General features: G+C 42.2%; 1 protein-coding gene across 1 annotated transcript; it reads right to left on the bottom strand.

The window, feature by feature from the left end:
* Positions 1-951: 951 nt before the first annotated feature.
* LOC124000882 (protein MIS12 homolog) lies at positions 952-7,053 on the bottom strand. The gene is made up of 2 exons (XM_046307562.1): positions 6,922-7,053; positions 952-2,156 (listed from the first exon to the last, which is right to left on the bottom strand). Exons 1-2 carry the CDS (start codon positions 6,944-6,946, stop codon positions 1,495-1,497), a joined length of 687 nt encoding a protein of 228 aa, XP_046163518.1. The 5' UTR covers positions 6,947-7,053; the 3' UTR covers positions 952-1,494.
* Between the last annotated feature and the right edge of the window lie 16,305 nt (positions 7,054-23,358).

Genomic DNA, 23,358 nt, shown 5'->3' with positions numbered 1-23,358 from the left:
CAAGTCAAAAGGGCTTTGTGGGGACGAGGGCTGAGATAAAAAAATATTTTTTTTAAAGATGACAAAACACATCACAAGAGACAACACAACACTACATAAAGAGAGACCTAAGACAACAACATAGCCAGGCAGCAACACATGACAACACAGCGTGGTAGCAACAAAACATGGTAGCAGCACAAAGCATGGTACAAACATTATTGGGCACAGACAACAGCACAAAGAAGGTAGAGACACAACAATACATCACGCAAAGCAGTCACAACTGTCAGTAAGAGTGTCCATGATAGTCTTTGAATGAAGAGATTGAGATAAAAGTATCCCCAGGCTTCAGAAATAAAAAGAAACCAGACATACATCTCATGTTTAATTATGAACATGAAAAGGTTTGAACCTGACTTCACAGACATGTTATGCTACTTTGATGTTACCTGACTGGATCCACCACAACAGGCTAACACATGATTCAAATAATTATACAATGAATTTAGAATTAGGTTGTGAGCATGCATGTAAATGTGCATCTGGACATACTGAAACCAGAACAACATGTTGGATGTCCAGTGCATATTGCCTTGTTTGGGGGGAAATCTGTACACCTATTTGAATGTACTCTCTGCTGGTAAAATGTAGGCCAACATTCAATTAAATGTGTTTTTATTGTATTTTTTAAACATAGGCTGAAATTACACTCCCGGTATCCATTAACAGGAAAGACCCTTTATGAATATGGAGCCTGGGGTTCCAGCCATGGACATCACACAACTGTATGATCACTGCTGGGACTCCCACCAAGACCATACTGTCAGAGCAGCCCACTGTCAAACCAGCTACTTATCAGTCAACATCATACAGCATTAGACATCACAGACAAGCCTAGACTGCATCTGACATAGAGACCATGATGAGAAAGGATTGGAATGATTTAAATGATACCTGATTTAAATCAGATGCAATTGCACAACTACACTTTTATTTATTCAAAATTATTAAAGTGTTGTACATTTAATGATTTTGCCAAAAAGATAATACGACAATGAATCAAAAATAATTCACACTGTACAATGGCACTGCTTGGTCAATGTACATTTGAGATGGCAATAACAAACCAATGCTTCCCCCTTGTGGTGACTATGGCTCCAAAGTTCATTCGTTAATTAACATACATTTATAAAAAATGCCAGAGAAACAGAGTTAAGACTGGGAGATAATAAAAAAAAAGACTAACTGTTTGAGCCTCTTACTACTCAAATTGTGGATAATATATTTTGAATGTATAGTAAACCATCAGAAAGTAAATATATCAAACCAAAGATGAATTATGATTTAAAAACTGCTCACATTCTTGTTTGTAAGACTTGTGTCTGATAAATTGTATAATTGTTAATACATCCAAAGGCATAGAATTCTATTTGTCTTTTGTCTGACAGAGGGTGCTATTCCAAGTCAGAATTTTGCCATACCTGCAACCTACCCATCCCACTAACAAGTATTTTACACCATGTGGGTCCATCCCACTGACGAGTCCTCATCCAGTCTTTTGCTTTTCTTATTGATCTCTCCAAAGACAGCCTGCAGTTTCTTGACCGACTGCATCATCACACAGAAGCTGTTGTAAAAGCTGCCCATTCCCTCCTGCATCCATGCTGCCTGTAGTTCTCCAATCCAGCTCAGGATCCCATCCAGCTGCTCTTGGACCTCTCTTTGCTCCTCCAGTTCAGCCAGCAAGGCCTGCCTGGCACACACCTCCACTTGGTACGCTTGTTGCAGCTCCGCCAGGGAAGACTCCAGCTTAAGAACCTCCTCTAAACGTTGAGGGTACTTTTTGTGTGGCTGGTCGTCAGGCAGCAACACATTAGGCGGGACTGAGAGGACGTTGTTGACCAAAACGGTTTCCATGCGACCAGACAGACGCTTGAAGCGTTCCTGAAGGAATATCTGCAACTTTTGGGTGCATTCTCTTGCCCTTAAATGTAGTTGCTCTCCATTTGGTTCAGTTCCGCTTAGTTTTCTCACGAACACTGCTTCTACGACAAGTAGCAATTCATTCAGGCAGTCCTGAAAGGCACTGTATACTCTCACCATGCAGGTCTGAGGGGTGAAACCAAAGAACTGTGCCTCGTACAGCTTGAGGGAGGAGGGAGACGTTGCCTCCTCTAGAAAAAAAAAAGGCAGAATATTGTCTTTACATTGGGATGCACAGGGTTCATACATATTTTGGCAGATAGAATTTCCTTGACTTTTAACCAAATTTCCATGACTTTTAACCAAATTTCCATGACTTTTAACCAAATTTCCATGACAAACAGTTGGTGGCATTACCAACAATTGGTGCTTCCTTTTTATACGTACATAAAAAAGTTAGTGTAATGTGGTATCGACACTGGAAGGCTGCTCTCTGATCCCATGCACCATTTCCTGTCGTTGTGCAAGGCACTTAAAGTAGAATACCTGTTACGCAACTGTATAAAACATGTGGTCAATCCTCAGTGTGGAGAGCTACTGGGTGTGCAGGCTGTTGATTAAGCCCTGCTTAAAACACATCTGAGATAGTTTATCTAGGTCCGGTTGAGCAGCTAATTCCTAAAATGTGGTTTGATAGAGGGGGACTGTAATAAAAGTCTGCACACCCATTAGCTCTCCTGGGGGATGGTTGACCACCCTTGATTGAAACAAAATAGGTTTTGTGCCTTTTTAAAGAATTAGCTCATTCAATATATCAAAGATCGAATGGCTATGGTAAGCTACAAATCGCTATATTCAGCTAAAGCAAGCCCACATATTTTCTTCAGGAAATGTACCTCTTCAACTTTAGTCAAATATACCTTAGAAGTGTTTACATTGCAGGCTGACTAGCATCTATTGAGTTGCAATTTCCCATACATTTGATCCCCAAATCAACTGCTAGTATCTACAAAACAAGTTGAAGCCACATAACCCAAAAGGCCACATCAAATATTTTTTCCCCAAATAACTGTTCGTGATTCACAAATTATTATTTTCATTCACATGATTCGATTCACCGCGATTGAACCAAATCCCAGCTAATGCAATGGTGAAGTGAATCGTTCGTTTCGTCAAAAATAATAGTTTCAATTATTATTGGAAAAAGCAAATCGTTCAAAAATAGCAAATCAACTTTGTATGGGCTTATTTGCAAGTGTCGGTGGAATTTTGGGGGGGACATGACGAAAACAACGCATACAAATAATAGCTAAACAGCTAACTATAGGGTACAATATATGTTTTTGAATTGGCTACCTAGTTAGTCTGTTCTCTATAATATTTTATAGGCTACGTCAATGTGCGACTGTCTCTCTCTCCTTGGGCAAAGGCCCACTCTTCTCGCACACATGCATAAATTACTATTATATATTTTTTTATGTAACTAGGCCAGCCAGTTAAGAACAAATTCTTATTTACAATGACGGCCTACACCGGACAACGCTGGGCCAATTGTGCGCCGCCCTATGGGACTCCCACTCACGGCCGGTTGTGATACAGCCTGGATCCGAACCAGGGTGTCTGTTGTGACGCCTCTAGCACTGAGATGCAGTGCCTTAGACCGCTGCGCAACTCGGGAGCATCACATGCAAGTGATGCGCGCAAACAGACACTAAAGTGTCATGCTGATCCTGGCTGATATGTATATATTTTTTTTTTAATGTGCCTAAATAAAACTACAAATTATCAAATTCATTTTCATGACTTTTCAGATTTTATCATTTTCCTAAAAATGTTTCTTGGCCTGGAAAAATATTTTAAAATGCCATGACTTTTCATGACAGTACAAATGCTGGATGGAGAAGTGTATTTATATTGGATAATCCTGCAGTCTGTCCATTCCTTCAACGACCACATTGGAAATAGGGCCCAAGTTCTGTACAGTGTGAGTTCCTCTTGGCTCTAATGTGCTTTGTACAAATTTAACCAGTCAAAACATTTACAACTGGCTCTTTCTCTCCTTTCCCCTGGTTGTAAAATGTGTTGCTGATAAATAGAAAAGTGTTCAGACATTATGATCTGGTTGGATAACAACAATAATCACTTTTTATAGTTAACCTCAGGTTTATAGCAATAAAACTACAATCAACTGACCAAACATTCCTGTACTGTAGTTAAAACTACCTAGCTAGCTAGCTATGTTGTTTCACAAAATATGTCATGCAATAGCTATTAAAAACACAGTATCACCTAGTCAGACTACTACTCTGTTCCAGCTGGCTGATGGGCGTTAATACACTGAACAAAAATATACAACTGCAACATGAAAAGAGTTGGTGCCATGTTTCATAAGCTGAAATGACCCAGGTGGTGAGGGTAGGAAACCACATCTCCACCCCGCTGAGCCTCAACACTGGGGCCCCAAAAGGGTGCGTTCTCAGCCCTCTCCTGTACTCCCTGTTCACCCATGACTGCCATGGCCATGCACGCCTCCAACTCAATCATCAAGTTTGCAGACGACACTACAGTGGTAGGCTTGATTACCAACAACGATGAGACGGCCTACAGGGAGGAGGTGAGGGCCCTCGGAGTGTGGTGTCAGGAAAATAACCTCACACTCAACATCAACAAAACAAAGGAGATTATCGTGGACTTCAGAAAACAGCACAGGGAGCACCCCCCAAACCACATCGACGAAACAGTAGTGGAGAAGGTGGAAAGTTTTAAGTTCCTCGGCGTACACATCACAGACAAACTGAAACTGTCCACCCACACAGACAGCGTGGTGAAGAAGGCGCAACAGCGCCTCTTCAACCTCAGGAGGCTGAAGAAATTTGGCTTGTCACCAAAAACACCCACAAACTTTTACAGATGCACAATCGAGAGCATCCGGTCGGGCTATATCACCACCTGGTACGGCAACTGCTCCGCCCACAACCGTAAGGCTCTCCAGAGGGTAGTGATGTCTGCACAACGCATCACCGGGAGCAAACTACCTGTCCTCCAGGACACCTAAACCACACGATGTCACAGGAAGGCCAAAAAGATCAAGGACAACAACAACCCAAGCCACTGCCTGTTCACCCCACAATCACCCAGAAGGCGAGGTCAGTACCGGTGCATCAAAGCTGGGAACGAGAGACTGAAAAACAGCTTCTATTTCAAGGCCATCAGACTGTTAAACAGCCATCATTAACATTGAGTGGCTGCTGCCAACATACTGACTCAAATCTCTAGCCACTTAATAATTAAAAATTTGATGTAATAAATGTATCACTAGCCACTTTAAACAATGCCACTTTATATAATGTTTACATACCCTACATTACTCATCTCATATGTATGTATATATTGTACTCTATACCATCTACTGCACCTTGCCTATGCTGTTCGGCCATCGCTCATCCATATATTTATATGTACATATTCTTATTCATTCCTTTACACTTGTGTGTATAAGGTAGTTGTTATGAAATTGTTAGATTACTTGTTAGATATTACTGCATGGTCGGAACTAGAAGTACAAGCATTTCGCTATGCTCGCATTAACATCTGCTAACCATGTGTATGTGACCAATAAAATTTGATTTGAAAAATTTGATTTGAAATAGACATTTTCCATATGCTCAAAAAGCTCATTTTGCTCAAATTGTGCACACATTTGTTTACATCCCTGTTATTGAGCATTTCTCCGTTGCTAAAATAATACATCCATCTGACAGGGGTGGTATATCAAAAAGTTGATTAAACAGCATGAACAGTACACAAGTACAGCTTGTGCTGGGGAAAATAAAAGGCCAATAAAATGTGTAGTTGTAACAACAATACCACAGATATCTCAAGTTAAGGGAGCATGCAATTGGCACACTGACTGCAGGAATGTCCACTACAGCTGTTGCCAGAGAATTTAATGTTAAGTTTGTTTTAGAGAATTTGGAAGTATGTCCAACCAGCCTCACAACAGCAGAGGCATACGCGCGGTCTGGTCAGCATGTAAGGGCAGCCCTTAGCCATTATATATAGGCCACATACCCCCTTGGGCATTATTGCTTAAATAATTATCATGGCTAACATATCACCATGGTGAAACTTGCATTACTGTAGATCTGCAATAATTTGATGGTCAAACTTGCCAGCCAACCAGAAAAGCAAGGTGAAACAATTCAGGCATTTTTAAAATCAGAATACGTTATAGCTTAAAAAATATATTTTGCAAGACATATGCATTGACATCACATTCAAAATGATTCGGCAATCATAATATATTCCAAAAACACCGTTTCCATCTTCATTTGTCACAATAATGTCGCCCTCTGTCGAACAGATAAAAATTGATGTCGATCTTTAGTTTAGAAAATGTCTCCCATCTGCCGTCTCCATTACACGTCGCAATTACATGTATTTTGTCGAATAAACCTGGGGTAATGGAAACCTGCCTAGCATTTGTATTAAAGTTACTTCGTGGGGGGGGGGCGCTGATATAATTACGGAGCATTTTCTAAATTCAAAACGAATAGCCTGCAACTAGACATGACACTAGACACGTTTAGAATACACTGGTTTTCTTCCAAGTGGGGAATTGAGGAAATATTGAAAAGTCCCTGTGCTACGCTAAACATTAGCTACCTAACATGTATCGGCTAATGAAACATCACATTAGGCCGTTACAATCTACTAGTTAATCACGCAAGCCACTTCTGAAACACCTTGCCGACCTAAGAAACAACTAGGCTAGCTAGTAGAGTCAGATGAATGATCAATATCTTTGGACTAGCTAATTAGTTAACGGTAGCTGGCTACACAGTCTATTACGATGACTACGAACGCGTCGAGGAATGCATTTTTAGTGCGAAACACATACTATTGGCGTTAATGGATAGGCAACCATTGAGACGAACATGTCAAACAAACTATTTACATATACTGGAATGTCTATTCGTAAAGAATTAATAATTTTCTTCTTATTTTGCCCCTTACCCTCACTGGTTATGTACTCCGCCATTTCCAAATTTCCCGCGCCCTTTTTGTCTGTTGTCGTCAGCTGGTACTACAAGATGTTGCATGCACAGTATCGCCGTCTACTTTTCTGGCGGAGCACATAACACTTCGTTGGTTGAACCTAGAACTCCGTGGATGAACCAGGAAAAGACGGGCTTTGTGGACCACAAGGCACAAGTACCATTGAGGCGACCCAAGAAGCCCAACGACGAACCATATCAACATTTTCACACCATCAATTAAAAGGCATTATAGTACAATTTTAGTTCTATTTTGTAACTATTTGAAATAGACCACATTTCTTTGGCTGCCTTTGTAACATTTATAACTGAGAATTGAGACCGCATATTGGGCAGCTTGAATGACAAAAACAGATTTTTAAAAATACGTATAGCTTCACATTTCTAAATAGAAGGCTAGGTATGGCTCTTGTCTAGACATAACATCACTAACGTTAATAATATTGTGTCGTTCTAAAATCTCCATGTCATTATGACGTAACAATAAGGATAGAACTATAGAACCAAATAAATAACCAGTATCCTGTACTTTTTTAACTCTTCAAAATTGGACGAAAATCATGGAGGAGAGGTAAGACTGAATCCGGCCAACAGTTGAGTAAGAAAATCATATGTAGCTAAAAGTGTTTATGTATCAGTAGAAAAGTAGGCCTACTCACTAGAATTAACTAGATTATACCAGGTAGCCTGAGGGTAACTGAAGTTTGAAATCTGGCATATTCAGACTTGTATGAAAAATGACGAATACATTTCTCCACATATCAATACAGAGAGGTGACAATATATACTGAACAAAAATATAAATGCAACATGCAACAATTTCAACAATTTTACTGAGTAATAGTTCATATGAGGAAAAAAGTAAATTCTAATAATTCATCAGGCCCTAATCTATGGATTTCACATGACTGGGAATACAGATATGCATCTATTGGCTACAGATACCTTTTAAAAAATGGGCTTCACAATTGGCTTTGTGGTATTTTTGTGCATTCAAACTGCCAATCTATAAAATGCAATTGCGTTCGTTGTCCGTAGTTTATGCCTGCCCATAACAACCCCACCCCCACCATGGGGCACTCTGTTCACAATGTTGACATCAGCAACCTGCTTGCCAACACGATGCCATACACATGGTCTGCGGTTGTAAGGCCAGTTGGACATACTGCCAAATTCTCTAAAACGATGTTGGAGGCTGCTTATGGTAGAGAAATGAACATTCAATTCTCTGCCAACAGCTCGGGTGGACATTCCTGCAGTCAGCATGCCAATTGCACACTCCCTCAAAACTTGAGACATCTATGGCATTGTGTGACAAAACTGTGCATTTTAAAGTTGCCTTTTGTTGTCCCCAGTACAAGGTGCACCTGTGTAATGATCATGCTCTTTAATCAGCTTCTTGATATGCCACACCTGACTTGTGGATGGGTTATCTTGGCAAAGGAGAAATGTTCACTAACAGGGATGTAAACAAATTTGTGCACAACATTTGAGAAAAATAAGCTTTTTGTGCATATGGAACATTTCTGGTATCTTATAATTCAACTCATGAAACATGGGACCAAAGATTTACATGTTGCGTTTATATTTGTGTTCAGTGTAGTACCACAGTATGAGTCATAATACCCATAAAACCTAGAGGCCAAACAAGGAAATTGTTCCATTACTTTTTCAAACATTCCCTTCTCCCATAGGGGATTTTAAGAAACATTTAAAATAAGGGCTGTGTTTGTGTAGGCTTACCCTGGCGTGACGGTTTGATAACTGTAAATCTCTTTTATCTACAGTGGGGCAAAAAGTATTTAGTCAGCCATCAATTGTGCAAGTTCTCCCACTTAAAAAGATGAGAGAGGCCTGTAATTTTCATCATAGGTACACTTCAACTATGACAGACAAAATGAGAAAAAAAAATCCAGAAAATCACATTGTAGGATTTTTAATGAATTTATTTGCAAATTATGGTGGAAAATAAGTATTTGGTCAATTACAAAAGTTTATCTCAATACTTTGTTATATACCCTTTGTTGGCAATGACAGAGGTCAGAAGTCAGAAGTCTTCACAAGGTTTTCACACACTGTTGCTGGTATTTTGGCCCACTCCTCCATGCAGATCTCCTCTAGATCAGTGATGTTTTGGGGCTGTTGCTGGGCAACACAGACTTTCAACTCCCTCCAAAGATTGTCTATGGGGTTGAGATCTGGATACTGGCTAGGCCACTCCAGGACCTTGAAATGCTTCTTACGAAGCCACAACTTCGTTGCCCGGGCGGTGTGTTTGGGATCATTGTCATGCTGAAAGACCCAGCCACGTTTCATCTTCAATGCCCTTGCTGATGGAAGGAGGTTTTCACTCAAAATCTCACGATACATGGCCCCATTCATTCTTTCCTTTACACGGATCAGTCGTCCTGGTCCCTTTGCAGAAGAACAGCCCCAAAGCATGATGTTTCTACCCCCATGCTTCACAGTAGGTATGGTGTTCTTTGGATGCAACTCAGCATTCTTTGTCCTCCAAACACGACGAGTTGAGTTTTTACCCAAAAGTTATATTTTGGTTTCATCTGACCATATGACATTCTCCAAATCTTCTTCTGGATCATCCAACTGCTCTCTAGCAAACTTCAGACGGGCCTGGACATGTACTGGCTTAAGCAGGGGGACACGTCTGGAACTGCAGGATTTGAGTCCCTGGCGGCGTAGTGTGTTACTGATGGTAGGCCTTGTTACTTTGATCCCAGCTCTCTGCAGGTCATTCACTAGGTCCCGCCGTGTGGTTCTGGGATTTTTGCTCACCGTTCTTGTGATCATTTTGACCCCACGGGGTGAGATCTTGCGTGGAGCCCCAGATCGAGGGAGATTATCAGAGGTCTTGTATGTCTTCCATTTCCTAATAATTGCTCCCACAGTTGATTTCTTCAAACCAAGCTGCTTACCTATTGCAGATTCAGTCTTCCCAGCCTGGTGCAGGTCTACAATTTTGTTTCTGGTGTCCTTTGACAACTCTTTGGTCTTGGCCATAGTGGAGTTTGGAGTGTGACTGTTTGAGGTTGTGGACAGGTGTCATTTATACTGATAACAAGTTCAAACAGGTGCCATTAATACAGGTAACGAGTGGAGGACAGGGGAGACTCTTGAAGAAGAAGTTACAGGTCTGTGAGAGCCAGAAATCTTGCTTGTTTGTAGGTGACCAAATACTTATTTTCCACCATAATTTGCAAATAAATAAATTAAAAATCCTACAATGTGATTTTCTGGATTTGTTTTCCTCATTTTGTCTGTCATAGTTGAAATGTACCTATGATGAAAATTACAGGTCTCTCTCATCTTTTTAAGTGGGAGAACTTGCACAATTGGTGGCTGACTAAATAATCCCCCCCCCACTGTATATGTTTGCCTATATATACTCTCAGATTCGAAAATACTAATTACATTGCATTCAGAAAGCATTTATACTCCTTGACGTTTTCCACATTTTGTTACGTTACAGCCTTATTCTAAAATTGATTAAATGTTTTTCCCCCTCATCAATCTACACAGAATACCCTATAGTAAAATTGCAAATTTAAAAAAAGCAGAAATATCACATTTACATAAGTATTCAGACCCTTTACTCACTACTTTGTTGAAGCACCTTTGACAGTGTTTACATCCTCGAGTCTTCTTGGGTATGACGCGACAAGCTTGGCAAACCTGTATTGGGGAGTTTCTTCCATTCTTCTCTGCAGATCCTCTCAAGCCCTGTCAGGTTTGATGGTTTGCTCCGTCCATCTTTCCCTCGATACTGACTAGTCTTACCTTCCTCTGAAAAACATTCCCACAGCATGATGCTGCCACCGCCATGCTTCACCGTAGGGATGGTGCCAGGTTTCGTCCAGACATGAAGCTTGTCATTCAGGCCAAAGAGTTCAATCTTGGTTTCATCAGACCAGAGAATCTTGCTTCCCATGGTAAGAGTCCTTAGGCACCTAGCCTTTTGGTGAGGAGTGGCTTCCGTCTGGCCACTCTACCATAAAGGCCTGATTTGTTGTGCTTTAGAGATGGTTGTCCTTCTGGAAGGTTCTCCCATCTCCACAAAGGAACTCTGGAGCTCTGGCAGAGTGACAATTGGGTTCTTAGTCACCTCCCTGACCAAGGCCCTTCTCCCCCAATTGCTCAGTGTTGCCGGGAAGAGTCTTGGAGGTTCCAAACTTATTCCATTTCAGAATCCTGTCTCGGAGTTCTACAGACAATTCCTTCGACCTCATGGCTTGGTTTTTGCTCTGACATGCACTTCTTCTTCTATGCTGCAGTCCACAAACCAAAGTTAAAAGGTACATGCCGCCACCTACTGTCTACACGGACAAGTTCTGGCCTGGTTTAGATCTTATCTGTCGGAAAGATATCAGTTTGTCTCTCTGGATGGTTTGTTCTCTGACAAATCAACTGTACATTTCGGTCTTCGAAGGTTCCGTTTAAGGACCACTACTGTTTTCACTATATAATTTACCTCTTGGTGATGTCATTCAGAAACATAATGTTAACTTTCACTGGTATGTGGACGATACACAGCTGTACATTTCGATGAAACATGGTGAAGTGCCGAAATTGCCCTCCCTGGAGTTTCAGACATAAGGAAGTGGATGCTAGTTCAAGGTCCCAAGAAACAAAGAGACCTTCTGTTGGATCTGACAATTCATCTTGATGGTTGTATAGTCGTCTCAAATAAAACTGAAGGACCTTGGCGTTACTCTGGACCCAGATCTCTCTTTTGACGAACATATCAAGGCTGTTTCAAGGACAGCTTTTTTCAATCTACATAACAATGAAAAATCTGAAACTTTCTGTCCAAAAATGATGCAGAAAAATTCATCCATGCTTTTGTCACTTCTAGATTAGACTACAGCAATGGTCTACTTTCCGGCTACCCAGATAAAGCACTAAATAAACAAACTTAAATTAGTGCTAAACACGGCTGCTAGAATATTGACTAGAACCCCAAAATTTGATCATATTACTCCAGTGCTAGCCACTGGCTTCCTGTTAAGGCAAGGGCTGATTTCAAGGTTTTACTGCTAACCTACAAAGCATTACATGGGCTCGCTCCTACAGTACCTATTTTTCCGATTTGGTCTTGCCCTACATACCTAGACGTATGCTACGGTCACAAGACACAGGCCTCCTTATTGTCCCTAGAATTTCTAAGAAAACAGCTGGAGGCAGGGCTTTCTCCTATATATATATATATACATTTTTATGGAATGGTCTGCCTCTCCATGTGAGAGATGCAGACACGATCTTGACCTTTAAGTCTTTATTGAAGGCTCATCTCTTCAGTAGGTCCCATGAACGAGCGGAAAGGCACTGGAGCGAGGAACCGCCCTTGCTGTCTCTGCCTGGCCGGTTCCCCTCTCTCCACTGGTATTCTCTTTCTCTAACCTTTTTACGGGAGCTGAGTCACTGGCTTACTGTTGCTCTTCCATGCCGTCCCTAGGAGGGGTGCGTCACTTGAGTGGGTTGAGGCACTGACGTGATCTTCCTGTCCGGGTTGGCCCCCATCGGGTTTCTGCCGTGGGGAAGATCTTCGTGTGCTATACTCGGTCATGTCTCAGGGTATTAAGTTGGTGGTTGAAGATATCCCTCTAGTGGTGTGGGTGCTGTGCTTTGGCAAAGTGGGTGGGATTATATCCTGTGTTGTGTCTTTACTATCATTAAATTGAAGACATAGTTTTATCAAAGATTCCCTGTAATTAGTATAACGCGATCCATGTAATAATCGTGTAACTGTAATTAACTAGGAAATAGGGGCACCAAGGAAAGTATTCAGATTACAAAGTTATAATTTCCCAATATAACCTTTCAGATATTTTCATATCTGATCAATAGTCTTCTGATTAATGATTTATTTATTTTACCTCACGTTTGTCTCATTCCAAACGTCGTAAATTGTTGGTTATCTGCACGAATCCTGTCTGCACGAATCATTTATACATTTTTTACTAACTAAGTAATTCACAGAAATGCATAAACTAACAGTAAATATGGTTACATGAAATGATAGAATGTGCCCTAGTGGGCTGAACCGGAATGGCGGCTTGTTTGACAAAAGGAGTGGGTGTAACGGTTTTCTAGATGTGGTGAAGGAGAGTCGGACCAAAACGCAGCGTGTAGATTGCGATCCATGTTTAATGAACAAAAAAACGTAACACGAATCTAAAATACAAACACTACAAAATAAAGAACGTAACAAAAACCGAAACAGCCTATACTAGTGAAACCTAACACAGACACGAACAAGGACACTAAGGACAATCACCCCCGACAAACTCAAAGAATATGGCTGCCTAAATATGGTTCCCAATCAGAGACAACGATAAACACCTGCCTCTGATTGAGAACCACTGCAGACAGCCATAGACTTTGCTAGATCACCCCACTAGCTACAATCCCAATACATACACACCAAAACCCCAAGACAAAACACACCACAATACAAAAACCCCATGCCACACCCTGGCCTGAACCAATACATGAAGAAACACAAAATACTTCGACCAGGGCGTGACAGTGGGGGTTGACTAAGAAGTCACTACAGAGTTAATTATAACAATTAAAATGCTAATCCCTTACACATGAACGCTCACTCATTCGGGAACAATTGCAATCAATATATATATTTACGCTCAGTGTGTCGTCTTGATCGCTGGTGAAAAGTCTTTCTTTTGTAGAATTGTCCGTCTCTCTCTCTCTCTCTCTGTCTTGGTTAGAGGGGATAGTTCAAAGTGACATTCGTTATAGGATGGATGCTTCGGCGATTGTCGTTCTTCGCAGAATTCCTAGCTGCAGACTAGTAATTAGTATCACATACTTGTTCTTATTCTGTCGGTATCGATAGTCTAAGAGTTTTACCACGTGGTATGGTTGAAAGATTCAGCAATGGTCTGCAACCTTTAGTACCCCTCCTAATGGAGAAAAACATGGTCTCTTGATCATTTCTCAAAGTTGGGCTTTATTCCGAATGGCAGAAAAGGGCTGTCCCAGGATGTCTGACCCTAACTGGGCTCAGGGGCGGTCCTCTGATTTAGTTCAAATCAAAAGGGAATTGTATTTTTCTTCATTAAACAGTCCATAATCATATTGCACCATTATACAAACAGAATCATCCTCACTCATTCATCTTATACAACAATTAGATGTAAACCTCATATCTGAGGCTATTATATAAACAGCGTTATGGTAATGTGGCCACACAGTCTCTCTTGAGCTTCCTAAGTTGTGACAAACGCACCAGTTCGTAGCTGGATCCTTCATCGATCTTTTACACTTTCTCCGGAACATGAAACTTGTTCGTACCTCAAGTTCTGTGAGGTGGAAGGATTTCCTTTGTCTCCATGAAAAACTACTCTCTATAACTGTGTGTCCATGAGGCAGGGTCTTCCTTAGGAATTTACCACCTCACCCTGCCCACAGCAGTCTGGTTGTAGAAGCAGAGAGCGGGGATGGTGCTCACTGTACTCAAAGAGGGCAACGTCATGACACCTGCATGGTTGGCCCTGTCTGGGGTTATAGTCGGACGAGGCGACAGTGTCTCCCGACCCCTCCTGTCTCAGCCTCCAGTAATTATGCTGCAATAGTTTTGTGTCGGGGGGGCTAGGGTCAGTCTGTTATATCTGGAGTATTTCTCCTGTCTTATCCAGTGTCCTGTGTGAATTTAAGTGTGCTCCCTCTAATTCTCTCTCTTTCTCTCTCTCTCTCTTTCTCTTGGAGGACCTGAGCCCTAGGACCATGCCTCAGGACTGCTTGGCCTGATGACACCTTGCTGTCCCCAGTCCACCTGGTCGTGCTGCTGCTCCAGTTTCAACTGTTTTGCCTACGGTTATGGAACCCTGACTTGTTCACCGGACGTGCTACCTTTTCCCGGACCTGCTGTTTTCGACTCGCTCTCTACCGCACCTGCTGTCTCTAACTCTGAACAATCGGCTATGAAAAGCCAACTGACATTTACGCCTGAGGTGCTGACCTGTTGCACCCTCTACAACCACTGTGATTATTATTATTTGACCCTGCTGGTCATCTATGAATGTTTGAACATCTTGGTAATGTACTGTTATAATTTCCATCCTGCAGAGCCAGAAGAGGACTGGCCACCCCTCTTTCTGGGTTCCTGGCTTTCTAGGGAGTTTTTCCTAGCCACCGTGCTTCTAAATCGGCATTGTTTGCCGTTTTGGGTTTTAGGCTGGGTTTCTGTATAGCACTTTATGACATCGTCTGATGTAAAAAGGGCTTCATAAATACATTTGATTGATTGACTTTCTTGGGCACAGGGACTATGGTGGCCTGCTTGAAACATGTAGGTATTACAGACTCGGTCAAAGAGAGGTTGAAAATGTCAGTGAAGACACTTGCCAGTTGGTCTGTGAATGCTCTGAGTACACACCCTGGTAATCCTTCTGGCCTCGCAGCCTTGTGAATGTTGACTTGTTTTAAGGTCTTGCTCACATCGGCAACGGAGAGCAGTTGTCGGGAACAGCTGGTGCTCTCATGCATGCTTCAGTGTTGCTTGCCTCAAAGAGAGCATAAAAGGTATTTAGCTTGTTTGGTAGGCTCGTGTCGCTGGGCAGCTCTCGACTGGGTTTCCCTTTGTAGTCTGTAATAGTTTGCAAGCCCTGCCACATCCGACGAGCATCAGAGCCGGTGTAGTAGGATTCAATCTTAGTCCTGTATTGACGCTTTGCCTGTTTGATGGTTCATCTGAGGGCATAGCGGAATTTCTTATAAGCGTCCGGATTAGTGTTCTGCTCTTGAAAGCAGCAGTTGTAGCCTTTAGCTCAGTGCGGATATTGCCTGCAATCCATGGCTACTGGTTGGGATATGTATGTACGGTCACTGTGGGGACGACGTCGTCGATGCACTTATTGATGAAGCCGGTGACTGAGATGGCATACTCCTCAATGCCATTGGATGAATCCCGGAAAATATTCCAGTCTGTGCTAGCAAAACAGTCCTGTAGCATAGCATCCGCGTCATCTGACCACTTCCGTATTGAGCGAGTCACTGGTACTTCCTGCTTTAGTTTTTGCTTGTAAGCAGGAATCAGGAGGATATAATTATGATCAGATTTGCCAAATGGGGGGCGAGGGAGAGCTTTGTATGAGTATCTGTATGTAGTAAAGGTCTTCTAGAGGTTTTTTTCCTCTGGTTGCACATGTGACATGCTGATAGAAGTTTCCGGATGAACATTTCCTTGTTTGTGTATGGCCTTATACAGCTCTTAGTGCCAGCGTCGGTTTGTGATGGTAAATAGACAGCTACGAAAAATATAGATGAGAACTCTTGGTAGATAGTGTGGTCTACAGCTTATTATGAGGTACTCTACCTCAGGCAAGCAATACCTTGAGACTTCTTTAATATTAGACATCGAGCACCAGCTATTTTTGACAAATAGACACACACCCCTCATCTTACCAGACGTAGCTGTTCTGTCCTGCCGATGCACAGAAAATCCAGACAACTGTATATTATCTGTGTCACTCGAAGCAAATCTTAAATGAATCACTCTTTGTCAGCAAGCTGGAGAGGTCACAGTCCAACTTGGGCAAGTTTGACAGTAAGGGTCTGGTCTGGGCGGGTCTCGTCATCTTTTGGTCAGCCGGGAATTTTCCTTAAAATGCGCCTCCGGTTTTCCTCGCAGACCCCCACTGGAAAGCTCCACAGGCAGAATCAATCACCCTGTTCGTTAATGCCAAAATGTTGTGGAAATTCTCAAAGTCAATCTTAAATGAATCACTCTTTATTGTCAGCAAGCTGGAGAGGTCACAGTAGATGCATAAAGTTAGCTCTAACGGGGCAGTTATATGACAAGTTATATTTGCATGATTTAGCTTATTCATCATTAATTTTTATTTTACTAGGCAAGTCAGTTAAGAACAAATTCTTATTTTCAATGACAGCCTAGGAACAGTGGGTTGGTTAACTGCCCTGTTCAGGGGCAGAATGACAGATTTGTACCTTGTCAGCTCGGGGATTTGATCTTGCAACCTTCCGGTTACTAGTCCAAAGCTCTAACCACTAGGCTACGCTGCCACTCCAATTAATGTTTTCTTCATTCATATTGCAGCCTCTGCATGAGATTAGATTTAGATTAGATTCAAGTACAGTACAACGAAATGCCGTTAGCATCTAACCAGAAGTGCAAATAAAAAAAGAGTACAAAAAAATGTAGAAGTAAAATAATTAAGAACAATGTATGTTATTAAGTGGGATGTATAAATAAGCAATGAAGGCAAATGGTAAGTACAAATGGCAAGTCTAAATGTGCAATGAAGGCAAATTGAAAGTTCAAGGAGGCATGTAACTGAAATGCAGGGAAAGCAGCAATGAGGTTGCCGAGGTAGACATGTACATGTAAAACTGAATAATGTCCTTAAGTCCAGTAGTCCAGTAGTACCGTGAAGAGTGCAAAGACAGTAGTGCAACAAGGTCCCTGAGAGGCATTACTAAGCGGTGGACGGGTGGATATAGCTAGTACTGTGTCACAGAGATCAGCAGGGTTACAGTAGCTGGGAAAAAATGTTCTTGAGCCTTCTAGTGCGGGAAGCTGTACCGCCTGCCTGATGGTAGGAGCGCAAACAGTTTGTGGCATGGATGTGAAGGGTCCCTGATGATGCCGCGCACCCTACGCAGACACCGCTTGCGCTGGAGGTCTATGATGGCAGGGATCTGGGCACCAGTGATGTGCTGGGAGGTTTTCACCACCCATTACAGGGCCTTCCGGTCGGCCACGGTGCATCCGCCAAAACACTGTGGCGCAGTTAGTCAGAATGCTTTCGACTGTGCAGCGGTAAAAGTTCACCAGGATCTTGGGAGACAGGAGGGCCTTCTTCAGCCTCCTCAAAAAGTACAGGCGCTGCTGCACCATTTTGACCAGCGTTGAGGTGTTGAAGGTCCAGGAGAGGTCATCGGAGATGTAAACACCCAGGAATTTGAAGCTGGGCACACACTCCACCTCAGTGCCATCAATGAGAAGTGGGGCGTGGCTGCAGCTTTTAGACTTCCTGTAATCCACAATGATCTCCTTGGTTTTCTTTGCACTGAGGGTCATGTTGTTGTCAGCGCACCATGCAGCCAGGTGCTTGACCTCCTCCCTGTAGGCTGACAGTCGTTGTCACTGATCAGACCTACCACCGTGGCGTCGTCTGCGAACTTGACGATGGTGTTGGAACCATGTCGTAGGTGAAGAGGGAGTACAGGAGGGGGCTCAGCACACAGCCCTGTGGCACACCGGTGTTCATAAGAGACATTATGCAGGATTTGATATATTTGGGTCTCTCTAGTCTCTTTCTGCACCTGGAATCCACCAAGTGCTGCACTGTGTCCCCCCTTCCACAATCACAACATTCTTACTGAACAGCCTTTTGGCTTCTACCACTATGCCCTCCCTCTACATGTTATTTTATGTAATCTATGGATGGGATCTCATATAGACAGGTTTGTGACTTTCCAAATCATATCCAATCAATTGGATTTACCACAGGTGGACTCCAATCAAGTTGTAGAAACATCAAGGATGATCAATAGAAACAGGATGCAGCTCAAGTTCAATTTCGAGTCACATAGCAAAGGGTCTGAAAACTTAAAAAATATTATTTATATACATTTGCAAAACATTAAAACAAAAAAAACGTTTTCACTCTATCATTATGGGCTTGATGAGGAAATAGTTTATTTAAACAATTTTAGAATAAGGCTGTAACATAACAAAATGTGGGAAAATAGAAGGGATCTGAATACTTTCCGAAAGCACTGTAGCATCAAAGTAGACAACATCACAAAAGAAATTTGTGACATGTCTAATGGAAACGGTAGATATAGGATACACTTTCTAAAGATCTGTTCGACAGGGGTTTATTTTTCTTCTTTAGAACTTTCTTTATTGTGACAAAGGAATAGATGATTGACAAATAATTTAAGGTATGTGACGTCACCGCAAAACTATAAGGCTCCTTTCCATAATTAATTGTAAATGCTCAGGTCTTGCAAAATATTTTTTTCAATGATACAAATAATATTTATTTGCAGGACAAGGATTGTCCTGACTTTCAAGAAGGCCTGAATTGCTTTGCCTTGCTTTTCTGGTTGGCTTGCAAGTTTCACCATCCAATTATTTCAGATATCCAGGATTGCAAGTTCCACAATGGTACAGACAGTGGCAATAAAATGGCACATGATAATTATTCAAATATGGCAAATATTAGTCAAAGATTACATTCTATCGATGGTGGCTGCCTGAGAGATGAAACAGATAGGTGGGAGGGCCCACAATTTAGTAATGCGCAACTTGGCTAAATAGGTAATGAAATCACGTAACAGCACATTTTTATTTAACAATAGGTTTTGCAAAGTTTTCAAGTCGTTATGTCCAGCTGTTTTCATCAATTTAAGATAGTGAAATGGAAACGCACCCTGTGGCATATGTCTTTCTAAGATCATTCGTAAAAATCCAAATAACTTCACAGATCTTCATTGTAAAGGGTTTAAACACTCTTTCCCATGGGTGTTCAATGACCCCATAAACAATTTTATTTTATTTTATTTCACCTTTATTTAACCAGGTAGGCAAGTTGAGAACAAGTTCTCATTTACAATTGCGACCTGGCCAAGATAAAGCAAAGCAGTTCAACACATACAACGACACAGAGTTACACATGGAGTAAAACAAACATACAGTCTATAATACAGTATAAACAACTCTATATACGATGTGAGCAAATGAGGTGAGATAAGGGAGGTAAAGGACAAAAAAGGCCATGGTGGCAAAGTAATTACAATATAGCAAGTAAAACACTGGAATTGTAGATTTGCAATGGAAGAATGTGCAAAGTAGAAATAAATATAATGGGGTGCAAAGGAGCAAAATAAATACATTAATTAAATACAGTAGGGAAAGAGGTAGTTGTTTGGGCTAAATTATAGGTGGACTATGTACAGGTGCAGTAATCTGTGAGCTGCTCTAACAGTTGGTGCTTAAAGCTAGTGAGGGGGTAAGTGTTTCCAGTTTCAGAGATTTTTGTAGTTCGTTCCAGTCATTGGCAGCAGAGAACTGGAAGGAGAGGCGGCCAAAGAAAGAATTGGTTTTGGGGTTGACTAGAGAGATATACCTGCTGGAGCGTGTGCTACAGGTGGGAAATGCTATGGTGACCAGCGAGCTGAGATAAGGGGGACTTTACCTAGCAGGGTCTTGTAGATGACATAGAGCCAGTGGGTTAGGCGACGAGTTTGAAGCGAGGGCCAGCCAACGAGAGCGTACAGGTCGCAATGGTGGGTAGAATATGGGGCTTTGGTGACAAAACGGATTGCACTGTGATAGACTGCATCCAATTTGTTGAGTAGGGTATTGGAGGCTATTTTGTAAATTACATCGCCAAAGTCGAGGATTGGTAGGATGGTCAGTTTTACAAGGGTATGTTTGGCAGCATGAGTGAAGGATGCTTTGTTATGTAATAGGAAGCCAATTCTAGATTTAACTTCGATTGGAGATGTTTGATATGGGTCTGGAAGGAGAGTTTACAGTCTAACCAGACACCTAGGTATTTGTAGTTGTCCACGTATTCTAAGTCAGAGCCGTCCAGAGTAGTGATGTTGGACAGGCGGGGAGGTGCAGGTAGCGATCGGTTGAAGAGCATGCATTTAGTTTTACTTGTATTTAAGAGCAATTGGAGGCCACGGAAGGAGAGTTGTATGGCATTGAAGCTTGCCTGGAGGGTTCCAAAGAAGGGCCAGAAGTATACAGAATGGTGTCGTCTGCATAGAGGTGGATCAGAGACTCACCAGCAGCAAGAGCGACCTCATTGATGTATACAGAGAAGAGAGTCGGTCCAAGAATTGAACCCTGTGGCACCCCCATAGAGACTGCCAGAGGTCCGGACAGCAGACCCTCCGATTTGACACACTGAACTCTATTTGAGAAGTAGTTGGTGAACCAGGCGAGGCAAACATTTGAGAAACCAAGGCTGTCGAGTCTGCCGATGAGGATGTGGTGATTGACAGAGTCGAAAGCCTTGGCCAGATCAATGAATACGGCTGCACAGTAATGTTTCTTATCGATTAGGACCTTGAGCGTGGCTGAGGTGCACCCATGACCAGCTCTGAAACCAGATTGTATAGCAGAGAATGTATGGTGAGATTCGAAATGGTCGGTAATCTGTTTGTTGACTTGGCTTTCGAAGACCTTAGAAAGGCATGGTAGGATAGATATAGGTCTGTAGCAGTTTGGGTCAAGAGTGTTCCCCCCCTTTGAAGAGGGGGATGACCGCAGCTGCTTTCCAATCTTTGGGAATCTCAGACGACACGAAAGAGAGGTTGAACAGGCTAGTAATAGGGGTGGCAACAATTTTGGCAGATCATTTTAGAAAGAAAGGGTCCAAATTGTCTAGCCAGGCTGAATTGTAGGGGTCCAGATTTTGCAGCTCTTTCAGAACATCAGCTGAACGGATTTGGGAGAAGGAGAAATGGGGAAGGCTTGGGCAAGTTGCTGTGGGGGGTGCAGTGCTGTTGACCGGGGTAGGAGTAGCCAGGTGGAAAGCATGGCCAGCCGTAGAAAAATGCTTATTGAAATTATCAATTATAGTGGATTTATCAGTGGTGACAGTGTTTCCTATCTTCAGTGCAGTGGGCAGCTGGGAGGAGGTGTTCTTATTCTCCATGGACTTTACAGTGTCCCTGAACTTTTTTGAGTTAGTGTTGCAGGAAGCAAATTTCTGCTTGAAAAAGCTAGCCTTGGCTTTTCTAACTGCCTATGTATAATGGTTTCTAGCTTCCCTGAACGGCTGCATATCACAGGGGCTGTTCGATGCTAATGCAGAACGCCATAGGATGTTTTTGTGTTGGTTAAGGGCAGTCAGGTCTGGGGAGAACCAAGGGCTATATCTGTTCCTGGTTCTAAATTTTTTGAACGGGGCATGTTTATTTAAGATGGTTAGGAAGGCATTTAAAAAAATATCCAGGCATAGTCGAGTGATCAAAAGGGTCCAGTGAGTGGAGAGGTTGGTTGGGGGTCACAGCGATTTAGACAGCTAGCCAGGCCATCGGTAGCAAGCTAGCATAGGATGGAGGTTTGTTATTAGCCACCTCTTGCGTTCCGTCAGTAGATTAGTGGGGTTCCGTGTGGTAGAGGGGATTAATCCAAATCACACAACAACACAACAACAACAACAAAAAACAATAGATATAGTTATAGAGGCCCAAGAAGAAAAATAATAATAATAAAAAAAATAAATAAATAAATGGTCCAATCGTCTATTCAGATAGCAGACGATAAGACAGCTACCGGTTAGCAGGCCACAGATGGGCTATCAGGTAACGCCGTGACGGAGGAGCCAGCCGGATAACTCCTTCGGGTAGATAACGTCAGCAGTCCAGTTGTGAAGGCCCGGTGGGGCTCCGCGTAGGCAGTAAAACGGGTCCGGATAGGTGATTGTAGCCCAGGAGTGATTGATGGAACTCTTAAGCTGGCTAGCTCCGGAATAATTTATGTTTTCTCCGGAATCGACGAAAGCCGGTAGTCACACGGATAGCAGCTAGCTAGCTGTGAGATCCAGGTATGAATGTTCAGAGTTAGCAGTTGAAATCCAGGGACACGGTGAGAAAACTTGGTCCGGTATGTTCCGTTCCGAGCCACGCTGCGCCGTACAAAACTGGCGCTAGATTTTCGAGCTAAAGGATAGCTGATGACCACAAACCGTGGTTAGCTGAATACTAACGATTTGCCAGTAAAGAAGCTAACTAGCTTCTGAACTAGCTTCTGATTAGCTTCTGGATTAGTTTCTGGATTAGCTTCTGACTAGTTTCTGGCTAGTTTCTTGGAGTTTCTGGGTAGCTTCTTAGAGGATTACAGATTTGAGGTAAATAATACTTTTTTATAAATATAAATTGGTGAGGCGGTTGCAGGAGAGTGTTTTGAAGATGAGTTTATGGAAAAAAAAAAAAAATGTATGTGGAAAAAAAGTTGTAAATATATATATATATATATATATACGGAACACGACAAGACGAGGACAAAAGATGTCTGAACTGCTATGCCATCTTGGAAATTAATTAATTAATTAATGAACATGCACCTGTGGAACGGTCGTTAAGACACTAACAGCTTTCAGATGGTAGGCAATTAAGGTCACAGTTATGTAAACTTAGGACACTAAAGAAGCCTTTCTAATGACTCTGAAAAACACAAAAAGAAAGATGTCCAGGGTCCCTGTTCAACTGTGTGAACGTGCCTTAAGCATGCTGCAAGGAGGCATGAGGACTGCAGATGTGGCCAGGGCAATAGATTGCAATGTCCGTACTGTGAGATGCCTAAGACAGTGCTACAGGGAGACAGGACGGACAGCTGATCGTCCTCGCAGTGGCAGATCACGTGTAACAA

Source organism: Oncorhynchus gorbuscha, linkage group LG16 (genome assembly GCF_021184085.1).
Source record: "Oncorhynchus gorbuscha isolate QuinsamMale2020 ecotype Even-year linkage group LG16, OgorEven_v1.0, whole genome shotgun sequence".
Classification (NCBI taxonomy): Eukaryota; Metazoa; Chordata; class Actinopteri; order Salmoniformes; family Salmonidae; genus Oncorhynchus; species Oncorhynchus gorbuscha.
This window is presented reverse-complemented; position numbering and strand designations above follow the sequence as displayed.